The following is a 12970-nucleotide window of genomic DNA, read 5'->3' on the forward strand; positions in this document are numbered from 1 at the left end:
AACCTTCATACCGACTTCATGGTGTAAGTATTCTTCTCATGTTACATCACTGTTATTATTTATGTTATCATTCTATTTGTTTCACATTTATGACCACAGAAGCACATAGGACAAAACTTACTTGCCAAAGATTATAGTTAGGAGGTAGCAGAGTCAATATTCATAGCTAAGGAAGAAACTGTAGTTTCTGCTCCCAAGCATTCTATAAACTACTGCACTGCAGATGAAGGCAGAGTTAATAAAGAACATATTATTTCTAAAGTCATATTCATAGATTAAAATTGTAACTCATTTTTTAATTGGGCAAATTATTGAACTCTGTATTTTGCTTCTGTATCACATAAGCTTGAGTGATATTAACACTTATCTCATAGGCCTGTTGTGTGTATTAAGTGACATGATTAATGTAAATTACAATACTGCCCAATGTTTAACTTTTCTACAGCAGTTCTTTATTATATTAGAACTATGTCATTCTGAATTGTCTGGAATATTTAATGCACCCAATAATGTATATAATATATGCTTATTCAGGAGAGTTTTTTTTGCCATTGTCTTGAATCTCAACATTAGAGTCCTTTATATAAATAAGTGTGTGTAAAATGCTAGATTATTCCAGAACAGCTATTTATCCTCTTGCAATTGTATTCCCCAGCAGGTAGTGTCTGTGAGACAACCTCATCATCTTTTAAAATGTAAATTTCAAGTGATTAGTGCAGCATCATGAAAAATCTAATATCCCGCAGTGATCTATTGAGGATATTCTCTTCTCCTGATATTCAGAGCCTACTTGAATATATCTAGTGTATATTCAAATTGTTTCAGATGGTACAATATATTTCCACTTACTCAGCATTTTTCATGTTATTGTAGACTGTATTCCCATTTCCCTGAAGTCTGTTCCCTTCTGGGTGTTGGTAACCCCAGCAGAATTCTCTTAGCCCTGTGGCTGTTCTCCAAGACGCTAAATCTGAGCCAAATGACAGGAAAACAAGACGAGGCTCATGGTGTTAAGAGAGATACACTCTCAAACACTTTGTGTACGTGTACGTGTGTGGGGTAGGGGATTACTCTGCTTTCTTCACTATTTTGAAAGTAGATGAACACTACGGCATCATCATTTCTGTGAGTATTCACTAAATTTACATTAATGCAAGCTTGTACTTGAGCGTTGAAAATTTCCTTTCTAATCATTATTTTATTAACAAAAGGTACTCGAGAGGCACCATTCCAGTTACTGTACTTGCTTTCTGGCACAGCATTTCTATGCAGAACCACAAGGTTCAAAAGGAAGGAGTGTGGGCAAGCTCAAGTGTACTCTTTCCTTAACTCAGTCCTTTCACGAGCCTTTTCATCGTTACATACTTTTAGGGCACTTTCCCAGTCTTAGCAAATCCACATATGTTCAGGCTCCCCAAGAGTGGGAGCATCTAAACTGTGCTCATTTCCTACAAGATCCCTTTTATCAGTCTTAGAGATTGTTCTGCATGGATAGGGTGACAGCCTTGAAGTTTTCCTCTAAGAAGCGAATATCATCTCTTATAAAAAAGATCAGATGTAAACTTGTAAACTGTGAAGTTAGAGTTGCCCTACAAAATAGATGATGCCAAATTAACTTATATTTTAAACAAAGAGATAATATGTGTGTCCCAAACAGTTACCCTGAAATATTACAAATTGTGTATCTGAAATTTAAATTAATCTGGATGCTACATTTGTATTTACACCTGCCAGTCTCAAATTTATATTTATTATATCTGGCAATACTATGAAAGAAGGTACTATACAAAAAAATGTAATAGTTACTTGAAAGAACAAATTGAATTTTCAGTCTATTTATATCTATCCCAGGAAGTTATTTAGTAGTTTTAATTTGTTGTAATTTTTTTATTTGAAGAAACATAGAATCTACAAATAATTTCAAAATCTAATCAATTATTCATCAAATATTTGGAAAATCAATAACAAGCTTGAAGTATTGATAAAGTACTATTTATTTAAATTAGATTGAAAATTTTATTTAAAAGAATAAGCAGTGGCATTTTAAGGTATTTTTGTATTTATATAATGTATATGTGTATGATGCATGTATACATGTGTATGTGTACATATTTGTGTAGATTGTCATATCTTTCTCTGCACTATTTTCCATTGCTTCTGTAACAAATTACCATGGTTTATCAGTGTAAAACACAAGTATATTATCTCATAGTTCTGTAGCACAGAATACTGGGTATCACATGGCTCAGCTAACTCCTCAGCTACAGGCTCTCGGGCTATCATCAGAGGATCGGCCTTCAGGAGGCTGGGAGATCATCTCCATATTCGCTCACATAGTTGGGACTTTCAGTTCCCTGTGGCTGCTGGACTGAAGCCCCATTTCTTTGCCAGCTGCTAGTCAGGAGTCAATCCTTGCTTGGAGAAGACACTTTCATTCCCTAATACATGGCCCATTTATCTTCATAGACAGGAAAGCTGGCCAAGTCTTTGAGCTTCGGTTCTCCCTGCTTCTACTTTTTCACTCGTATTTCACTTGCCTTCTCTTCTGCTGTGTCTCTTCTGCCTCAAGGAATCATGTGGTTACACTGGGCCAGTGAGATAATAATTACCAGTATTATCTCCTTCCTCTAAAGTCCACACCCTTAATCTACCTGTAAAGTCTTTTGCTTTTTTTTCTTTTGTCATGTACATAGGTTCTAAGACTCTTGTCTTTTGTAGGGAGACATTATTCTGCTTTCCCTCATTTTTTTCTGATAACCTATATGATGAGCATTGTAGCATAGGCATTTAAAGGGCTGAATACAACTAGGAAATTGTAAAAGAAGATCAGAAGACAGATTTTAACAACTTGATTCCAATCTGACTTTTGAACAATCAGTAGAGCTTCTTTTTTGATTGTGATGCTTACATTGTTAACTAGTCAGCCATTTGGACAGGGACCTAAGGGTTGAGGATGAACAGACACAGCCAAGCATGGTGGTGTCTGGCTGTGAAGCCAGCTCCCTAGGAGACTGAGGAGGGAGTTCTAGACCAGCCCAGGAATTTAGCGACGTAGTGAGACTTTGTCTCAAAATAAAAAGAAAAAAAAAAAAAGTTTTTTAAATGGTTAGAGATGTTGCTCAGTGCAAAGGTCCTGGGTTTAATTCTCAATAGAACCAAAAAAAAATGTTTTCAAAGAAAATGAATGACGGTTTTACATGGTGTCTCAATACCCTGGTAGAAACTCACGCTTTGTCCATGGCAGAAGCAGATTTGTCCTATATCGGTTAATTTAAAGGTAATAAAACTATTTTCAAAGGACATATTAGTTGTGATCATGACACATTCTTAAACAAACCAAATTTTGTTTGATATATATATGTAGAATTAAAGCATGGGTCTAAAAGTGCTGTAAGAGAAATGTTCTCATTCTATTCAGTGAGATCAGACATCAGCATATAGATGGCTTCATCAATTATTGAGACACGGACTAAGAAAAGAAAAATGACTGATTGGGATGTTTCATTCTGAAATCTGCATTTGAAGCCCTTGGGTTGAGTGTACCTATGGGTCTAAATCCTTCAGAATTAGCTCTTCCTCCCTTTGCCAGCTCATCTATTAAATGCTTTCTTTAATGAAAGAAAGGAAAGACAAATTTTGAACACACTGTCAATGGAATGTGTGCAAATCTTTGAAGTAACTTTCTGTTTCTGAAGTGAAAAAGCAGATTTCCGTTCAGATAGATACCACTTCAGAAGAAACAAGGGAAATGATTTTTAAATTAAAACACTGGTTTCTTTCAAGGGTTAAATGTTTATGACCTTGAATGATTTTTTTCTTCACAGCTATTTTCAGTATCTTCTGTATTCTAAAATGCTGTGATGGATTAGAGTGCTCATGTTCTTGGATGGGAGAATCTAAGGCCCTTGCTTTATTTATTCCTGTGAAGGAATCATAGACTGCTAGCTGACAATCTAAAACTGTATTTAAAAATACAGACCAAAGTGAAAATAAAGGAATATTCATTTAGAAGTCACTACTCAGCCCTTGGGCTTTTATGGCACTAATAATAATAAAGGAACCCCAACTGGTAAAAGAAGCACATATGGGTAAACATTAATAAGCAAAATGCATACCATTTTTAAGGGACATTTTCTGCAATAAGGTTAACGTCAATGATTTCTTTTTATATTTCAAAGAATGATTCAAGCACTTAATCAGGCATCAAGATGCAGCCACTCCAGCGAAAGCCTCATGCCGACATCTTTCTAACTGTTCAACCTAAAGGCAGACTTTTCTCGCTTGTTCTCAAGGTCATTACCTCTGAGCTAATTATAAATTAGTTGTTATTATCAGATGCAGTTTTTTATTCTATGTCATTTTATTTGGAGCTGCTGTTTATTACCTCATCTTATCCTTTATCTTTCATAAGTGTCTGTTTTGCAGAAGATTCTCTTTTGACACCACGTAAACTGCACAGAGGTTTTACTTAATTTCTAACTCTTCAGTATGTGAAGTCATGTGGCTTTAGACACCCTTAGGCAATACTGATTCTGTATATATGGTCTTCAGCTGTTAGGAAAAGCATTTAAAATAGCTTATGTATTGATGGATAAAAAGAAAATGTAAGCAGTATGAACGGAGGCCCCATGTCTGCTGGACCATATAATCCAGGGTCATAATATTCAGAAAATTTAGAGTAGCTGAAGAGAAAGCACTCTAAATAATTTCAGGAAATGACTGTCCCAGTAAAAAATAGTATTACTTTGATGTAAATTTTTAATTTAAAATCTTATTCTCATTTTTAGCACGTGATAAGGAATGCTTTATATCGGACTATGGTCAAAACTTTAGCAAAAGGGGAGAGTGATCAGCTTAAGTCTAAAAGCAGTAAAGATACCCGAGTATTTCTAGCCAAGGAGCAGGCTGTGGGTAATGGAATGAGTGTTAAGAGGAGACACCCGGGTAGAGAATTTTTGTTAAACTGACCTAATAGGACTCGCTGAACGGCTGGGCCGAGTGATCAGACAGCACAGGGAGAGATGAGGAAGTTGCTTAGACATTGAGAGTGATCAGATGTCAGAGGAGGGAGGAGTCTCACTAGAGTGACCTAAATTGACTTGGCAGGATTTTGATAGAACTGGTCTCTACAAGAATGCACTCTGAAGCTCTGGATCAAAGCTGAGTTCACAAGAGGGTCCAGAGGGGCCTGAGCAATGTTTGGTCACAGAGAGAATCTTTCTTGGTTACTAGTGACTAAGACAAGGAAAGAACCTGTTGGCATAGAGTTTGCCTCTTCCAAAACAGAGTGGAATACCGGTCACTCTCTACATTTCCACAGAACTGAACTCAGGTCTGAATTTGGGTTTCAGCTTTTAAAAAAATATTCCGAGAGGCAGTTTACAGATAAACAGAGGTGGTGAGGGGCTAAGCCATGAGAGTGTCTTAGAGCCCAGCAAGTATCTAAGCCTATCTTAAGTACAGCTGCCCAATAGCACACCAGCTATGATAGGGGCAACATAGGAGCCAAGGTGCAGATAGACTGAATTGACTAAAGGACAGAGAACAGGACTTGGGGAGAGAGGGACAGCAGAGATCAAATCACGCCAGACTTTAGAAGCCACTGGGAGCTCTGCCGCTCTACGTTCACGTAAGGTAGAAGCAGTGGAGGATTCTGAATAGAGAAATGGTCTGCACACATTTTGAAGAGATGGGTCTGATTGCTGAGAAGAGGTCAGTTGTAGTCCAGCAAAGGTGGCAGCAGGTAATCCCTGGTTAAGTTTCTGCATTACAGCCCAAGGGAGGCATGATGATGACCTATTTCAGGACTGTAGCTGTGAAAATTGGAAAGAAGTGGTCTCATGCTTGCCTACAGTTTGAAATTAGAGGTGAAGAATTGTGAGTGGATAGGAATGCTCAGCTAGAAGAATGAGATTACTTCTGTTTATTTGGTCTTGTTTTGTTTTGTTTGAGGTAGAGAAGATGACAACAAAAACAGGTTGATTTGGGGAAAATAGCACTTTATTTTTGACATTTTTAACTCACATACTTATTATACTTTCAAATGGAAGACTTAGAAATAAGTGGGTAGCATCGTGAACCTCTGGATCTGATCACCTAGGAAATGAATGAGCCACTGATTGAAATCAGAATGATCTCCCGTTTCTCTAGGTTGTCCTACTCTGTCTTTACTGGTCATTCAAGATTTGCTTAGAAACCCTATTTTAGGGTGCTACCACCTCTTCTTTCCATGCCACTGTGCAGACTACCCTGAGTTCCTGAACTTGTTGCTCTTGCCTGTTGGTTGGTCATCTCTTCCACTGTACTGCAGGTTCTTGAGGAAAAGCTACAGCACATAAATGATTCTTGAATGAAAGAATGAATAACTTTGCACTTAAGATAAAATCTAAATGATATTTGTTCTTTATACTACTTCATTTTGTTGACTACAATCCAGCCACTTTTACCAACTGTTTAAAAAGATAGCATTTTCTTAGGTCCCTCAACCCTCATGGCTTTTTTCTATACCATGTTCCTTCTGTCTCCATTCTTTGATCTACTAATGGACTATAATCTTTCAAATACAGTGGACCCTTGATTTACAGACTCATTTCATTCTCCAAGGGCTGGTTGCTACTCGAGTCATCAACGGAAGGCTCAGGCTCCTGAGCCTTCACAGTCATTCACACAGCCTTCACAGTCATTCTCCTGTGTGCAGGCAGATCTCAGTGTCCTTAGAGAGACACTGGCCCAGGATTTTTCAGTTAACCCCATGCAGGAAAGGATGTTGTAACATTGCTCCCAGAACTCTTCAAGGGTTAATTCTGTACCTGAGACCATCTGGAAGCACAAGCAGCTAGCATTCAGGTCATAACTCGAGACTTTGGTAGTAAGTTAAAACTAAAATTCTGGTCATAATCCAAGTTGTTCATACGTCAAGCAGATCATAACTAAAGAGCCCACTGTCCTTGAAGCCCCAAGTACTTCAAATTAAGCTGTGTTATACACATGCACCAACACCCTATAATGAAAGTAGTCATTATGTACTGCAAATATGTGCTAATAAGAATAAAAGTTTAAAATGAAACAGAAAATAAGAATCTGTGAGAGCAAAAGAGCATGTCAGTTCTGTTCATTAACATACATGTATCAAGCCCTCCACAACTGTAGCAGACACTTCTTAGATCATTTAGAAAATTCTTAGAATAAATGCAAGTTTGAAATTCAAATAGTTATACTATTAATGTATACAAATAATATAATTTATCTCTTTATTGTTTTTGATTGATAAAATACCTTAACATCTATTCTCTTGCATTTGGGAATATGTGAGGTCATGGAATAAGAATTATTCTTCCACTTACCTAGCAGCACATGGTTTTTATGAGTATGTAAATATTTTCCTTTTTTTGCAGAAAGAAATGTACTTTCCAGATCTAGACCTATATCTCTCTCAGGGAATGTTTCCTTTCCCATCTTCATTGTCTTGCCCTGTGACACAGAAGGGCATATCCAAAATGTGCATGTACTTTAGAGAAACCACACCAGTAAGAACAGCCAGTTTTCACACAAAGCTTTAACAAAAACAGAAGTCAGAGAAAATTTAGTACATATTTTAAATCACTCATTTATGTGGAAAAATTATGGGGTCCAGAGAACTTTTTTAATAATTTAAAGTTACTTTATCATAAATGTTTCTTTGTTGAAGGCTCAGTACAAATGTGCCATAAAAATGTCTTTCAAATGAAATCTGCTTTGGCATACATTATTTGTACTAACCAAATTTTAATGATTTTAATTATTTAAAAATACACATGTGTAAATGTGTAAAATGAAGTAGAACTATAGCTCCCAAATTTTTATTTAAAAAGCTATAGCTATTGAAACCTGGGAGATACAAAGTATTTCTGTTCCACAACTCTTAAGGAGGGTATTAAATTAAATATTATTAAATTGTCATTCCAGTAAATTATCTGAGCACATAAATAGGGTGAAACTGTCAACTAAATCAATTTAAATACAGTTTATCTTCCCTCTGCAATTGCTAAAGTCTTCTATTTGTATGGAAGCATTACTGTAAGTAGAATTAATTAGTTGTGCAATTAGAAGTAACTGACAGAAGCAGAAAGAAGGGACTAGACCCCATAATCCTCTAAGATTTCCTCTCAAAACCCTCTCCATAGAGAAATGACAATCTGAAATGCTCTGATCTATTACTTGATATTGCTTCTTATAATAATAAATATTCAATTTCATTTTGAGAAGCTAGATAAAATTTCTTCCAATATAAGAAAAAAATGTTTCTCAGAACTATAAGCTTCTAAATTACTAGTAGTGGTAGTATTAGCTGAAAATTGGTTATTAGTGGTAGTATTAGCTGAAAATGCTGTACTTGGTTACTTTCACTGTAAAAGAATTTTTTAAAGCTGGATTAATAAAATATATTCAAGAAAGGATTGATCTATTGATTATTTCTAGAATAGTTCATACTTTAAATTATAAGTATGCTTACAATAGAATAGATATACATGTTAATTATAACACTCATTTAATCTTCTGACTACAAATAATTACTGTAAAGCTTCCAAAAACATAGGAAAAGAAGAAATTTTTCCTAAGTCAGTAACATTTACAAGGGGTGAAAATTCACACATTCTCTTTAGCTAAAGGTATGAAATAAAAATATTAGAGTGTTCATCAGTGGAATGTGTTTGTCTTACAACAAACATTTATTTCACTGATTCATGTTTCAAAAACTTCTAAGGTTAAATATGGGGTAATGAAATTTAAATATAAATATTAAGAGAGCTATCTAGATGAAATATAAATAGAAGGAAATATATTCAAAATTTTTCTACCAATAGAAAGTGAGGAGTTTTGTTGAATCTTATAATTTTCTTTCAAATTTTCCTCCCCAGACTAAATTTTTTAAAGGGTTGAGAGAATGACATCTGACAAAAGGTTGCATTCTCAAGTGCTTATGAAGCTTCCCAAGCCTTAATTTATCCTAATGTGTATATTAATCACTTTACTGGCAGCAAATGATATATCAATCTGTAGATGTGACTGTAATATCTGAAGGATTTTCTTAAACAAATTTTTTAGCAAAATCCAGCAATTGTACTTACTACCATGTATATTAACAGTGTTCAGTTGTACTGTAAAAATCAACCACAAATTTGTCTGTCTGAATTTACCAGGGGTTTTGTAGTGTAATGTATATACAAATGTCATGATACTTTTGGTGCATATCTTATTGAAAACCTCACTACTTTTTTTTATATGTTTCTACTTTACTGTAAAAATTACCTCTTTTTCTAATTAATCTATTTTCCCAGGTGAATCTCCTGGCTTTTGGAGTTATCATATACAAAGTTTTTCGTCACACTGCTGGACTGAAGCCAGAAGTTAGTTGCTATGAGAACATAAGGTAAATGTTTCTTGAAGTGTCAATTGACTAAAAGCTTTAGAAATTTACAGTACAAATAATTTCTGGAATTACTATTATTAAAATGACTAGTTCAGACTTTCTCCCACCATCTTCCCACCATAAAATATGCAGTGGGAAAAAGCATTTACTATCTCTAATAAAACAGTACACACCCCAGATTAAGTGGTAAGTGAATCAGTCTTTTCAAATGCATTCTCCCATGGAAAAGAGATGATGTCCACTTTAACACAAAATGAGGTCTTAGTTAGGATGGTCTTTTCTAAAACATTTCGCAGAATTTAGTAAATGTTTCTTCCTTGTACTTCTGTGTTTGACTGCTGCTATGATTTTTCCTTTAACCTTCTCTCTTTAAAACTGATTTATTGAGACCTTCAAAATGGTTTGTTCAGGAAAAGCTGAAATATACTATAGGGAATGTGAAAACAACACACTGTTTGTGTTGCTTGGAAACACTGCTGTAGTTTCAATACTTTGCACCAGATTTATGGTGGAGGTTTAGCAAATGCTTGATCGATTACTTTTTTTTTTTTACTGTACACCATTCATAGTTTTGTGTAGTATGTTAGTTTTAATAAAAATGAAAATGACTCATTTTCTGAGGCACACTGCTGAAACACTTTCTCCAGTAGAGCATAATTAGACTAAAAATGAAGGCAGGAGTAATCATCAGTTGCTTCATTTCCAAGGCAATGTCTTCAGTGAGCAGGACTGAATATTGTTTTACCAAAAATCACTGGCAAACAGTTGAAAATACATGAGCATTTTTTTCCTTAATTTTTAAGAAATCAGTATTTATCTTGAGGTAACTGCATTGCAAAAATAAATATACATATTATATATATGTGTGTGTGTGTGTGTGTATATATATATATATATATATTTCTAGTTTTATATCCTTCACTCTTATCTCTATGAAACCTGCAGAAACCTCATTTGATGTTACGAACATGTGCTGGCTCAAGTCCACATGGTATACTTTTCAGGGTTTCTTAGGGAAAATACTTTCTACCAGATAGATACATGTCTCACTTTGGGGAATTACTGCCATATTGAATTAAAATCAAACCATACTCATTGCACTATACTATATAAAAAAATCTGACAATTAAACAGTTTTTTAAATCACACATTTGAGTGAAGAATCATCCTCTCAAGGAGCCTATCCTGCCCCAGGACAGTGACATACCCTAAAGGCTGTCCCATCCAATTGCAGAGCACGTTGTCAAACTCGAAGTCATTAATACTTGTTGTAACAGATTTCTTATTGATGTGAAAATCCATTTCCACTGACTTTGAGGGATTTGGGGAATCCCTGGAATAGGCATAGTGAACTGAAACACCCCAAATGTATGGCAGGTCGTGTGCAAGGGGAGCCCTTGCTCTCTTATTCCTTCTTGGCACTACCTGGATCTTTGGGGTTCTCCACGTGGTGCATGCATCGGTGGTGACGGCTTACCTCTTCACAATCAGCAACGCCTTCCAGGGAATGTTCATTTTCTTATTCCTGTGTGTTTTATCCAGAAAGGTAAGCAATATCTCATTTTGACCAACCCTATAGTACAATCATATAGCCTCAGATTCCAAATTCATAGAAAATTCTTATTCTCATAGATATATGACTTTTGCCTGCATTGTTTTAGTGCAGTGCATTTAAGTATTTAATCAGAACATTTAGCTGTTCATTGGGAAAGTGGCTTTTTTAGAGGAGCTTGTTATTAGCTACATAAAGTAGCTTATATTCACTTGAGCGTGTTCTGATAAATAATCAAAAAGCAATAATACTTTAAAGACGTAAATGGAACTATTTATTGTAATTTGAAAATAATATGATGTGATTGCTGTAGCTACATTTAACATTTCTTTTACTTTCTCTTTTCAAGATCCAAGAAGAGTATTATAGATTGTTCAAAAATGTCCCTTGCTGTTTTGGATGCTTACGGTAAACATGAAGAACTATAATTACAACTGAAAGAAATTGGAAATCCATGTTGTAGATGACCAGTATATAAAAATGATTCAATCTATAATCCAGTTATTAATTACTAGATAATCAAATATTTTAAGTTTGGGGTTTATTTCCAATGTAAGAATTGTATATAATAAAGGTAGAGTTATATACTATATAGCTATAGTATGTTTACTACATGACATAGTTATGTCAAAAATAGTACTGCAGACATTTGGAAAGTAATTGGTTTCTCAAGAGTGATATCACCATGCCCAAAAAGAGATTTCTTTCTAGGAAAAGAAATATATGAATGTCCTGAAAGATACCACTGGCTTGATATTTTTGTGTCTCATGTTCTCTTTGAAACTACTACCCTACCACCCTAGCAATGAGCTTCATTACAGAAACCAAAACATAAGAGAAAGAAGGAGCAGAATATAAAACAGTAAAAAGGAAATGGCTGTTATAAGAATAAAATGTATTTTGAATAAATTTGCTTTTTTGTAAGCTAGATAAGAGATCTTTGAGGTAAAATAAAGAATTTGAATCAACACATCTGGCCATTTTGTGAATTATTTCAAACTTAAATTTTTAGCAAAACAACCTAGAACTCCATTTACAATATCCATTTTTTAATATTCTAAAATATAACTCCACAAATGTAAACAAAAGTATCTGTTTTTAACTTAGACTGAAGTATATGTTGTTTCCATACTTATTTCACTGATTGTAACTTGAGATGCACAATCAATAAAGCATGAATATATCAAAATGTAACTTCATGTGCATTTGTAAATATAAAAATATTATATATAAAGCTGAATTATTTTATTCTGTAAGCTTTCACAATAGTGAAAACTATCCAACCAAATTAGACTGGTATTTTAATACTTTAGTTTGAATTTTGGCAATATCACTCACAACAGTCACTTTTAATTTGCTATTTTTAAAAGGATGCTGTAAATATGAAAGTATTTATAAAGGGCATTGTTATTTTTTCCTGTTTAGAGAAGTACACATTTAGAAAATTTAATTTATGACAAAATTTACCGGAAACTGTCAAAATTTTCACAGTGGATCTACTTTCTGACAATTTTCTTCTACCTATTAAAAAGTACTGCTTAAATGTACAGCTTTTATCTATCCTCAGATTTTCTCATTCTGATGTAGAAATGCTGATTTTATTTCAAAAACTACAGTTGTTCAGCAACTACCTGTAAAACTGTGCCAATGTACTGAACAGTATAATCTTAAATTAATTTCTCCAGCTGTTAAAATAAAATCTGTCAAATCTTATTCTAACAAATAAAATGTTCTCTAAATGAAGCAAACCCCCACTGCTTTTCTAAGTTGTTTTCTCAAGAATTACGACTTACCTACCAAGGAGGTTTTTTACATTTTAGTAGATCTGTAATAATAGGCTTTCATTATATTTTCTAATTTCTTACATGCTAAACCTATGACCAATTATTATCCTTTCCATTACAGGACAATGTAATAGGAATGTGATTTTGAAAAGCTAATCTGTTTAGTTAGTGTATACAAGGATGTGTTCTAGGTGGAAAAATGAGGTTCCAAAAATATCCATGTCC

At 34.4% G+C, this 12970-nt stretch overlaps 1 protein-coding gene across 1 annotated transcript in view; it reads left to right on the forward strand.

Annotated features, from left to right (window-relative positions):
- Positions 1-12704, forward strand: part of Adgrl4 (adhesion G protein-coupled receptor L4) — a 92092-nt gene extending 79388 nt beyond the window's left edge. The window contains exons 14-16 of the mRNA XM_005385180.2: positions 9318-9409; positions 10787-10955; positions 11311-12704. Of these exons, the coding sequence (XP_005385237.1) occupies positions 9318-9409; positions 10787-10955; positions 11311-11373 (324 nt within the window). The 3' untranslated portion in view covers positions 11374-12704. The remainder of the gene's footprint in view (positions 1-9317; positions 9410-10786; positions 10956-11310) is intronic.
- Positions 12705-12970: the final 266 nt, after the last annotated feature.

This window comes from Chinchilla lanigera, unplaced genomic scaffold (genome assembly GCF_000276665.1).
Source record: "Chinchilla lanigera isolate Chin_1 unplaced genomic scaffold, ChiLan1.0 scaffold00022, whole genome shotgun sequence".
NCBI classification, from domain to species: Eukaryota; Metazoa; Chordata; class Mammalia; order Rodentia; family Chinchillidae; genus Chinchilla; species Chinchilla lanigera.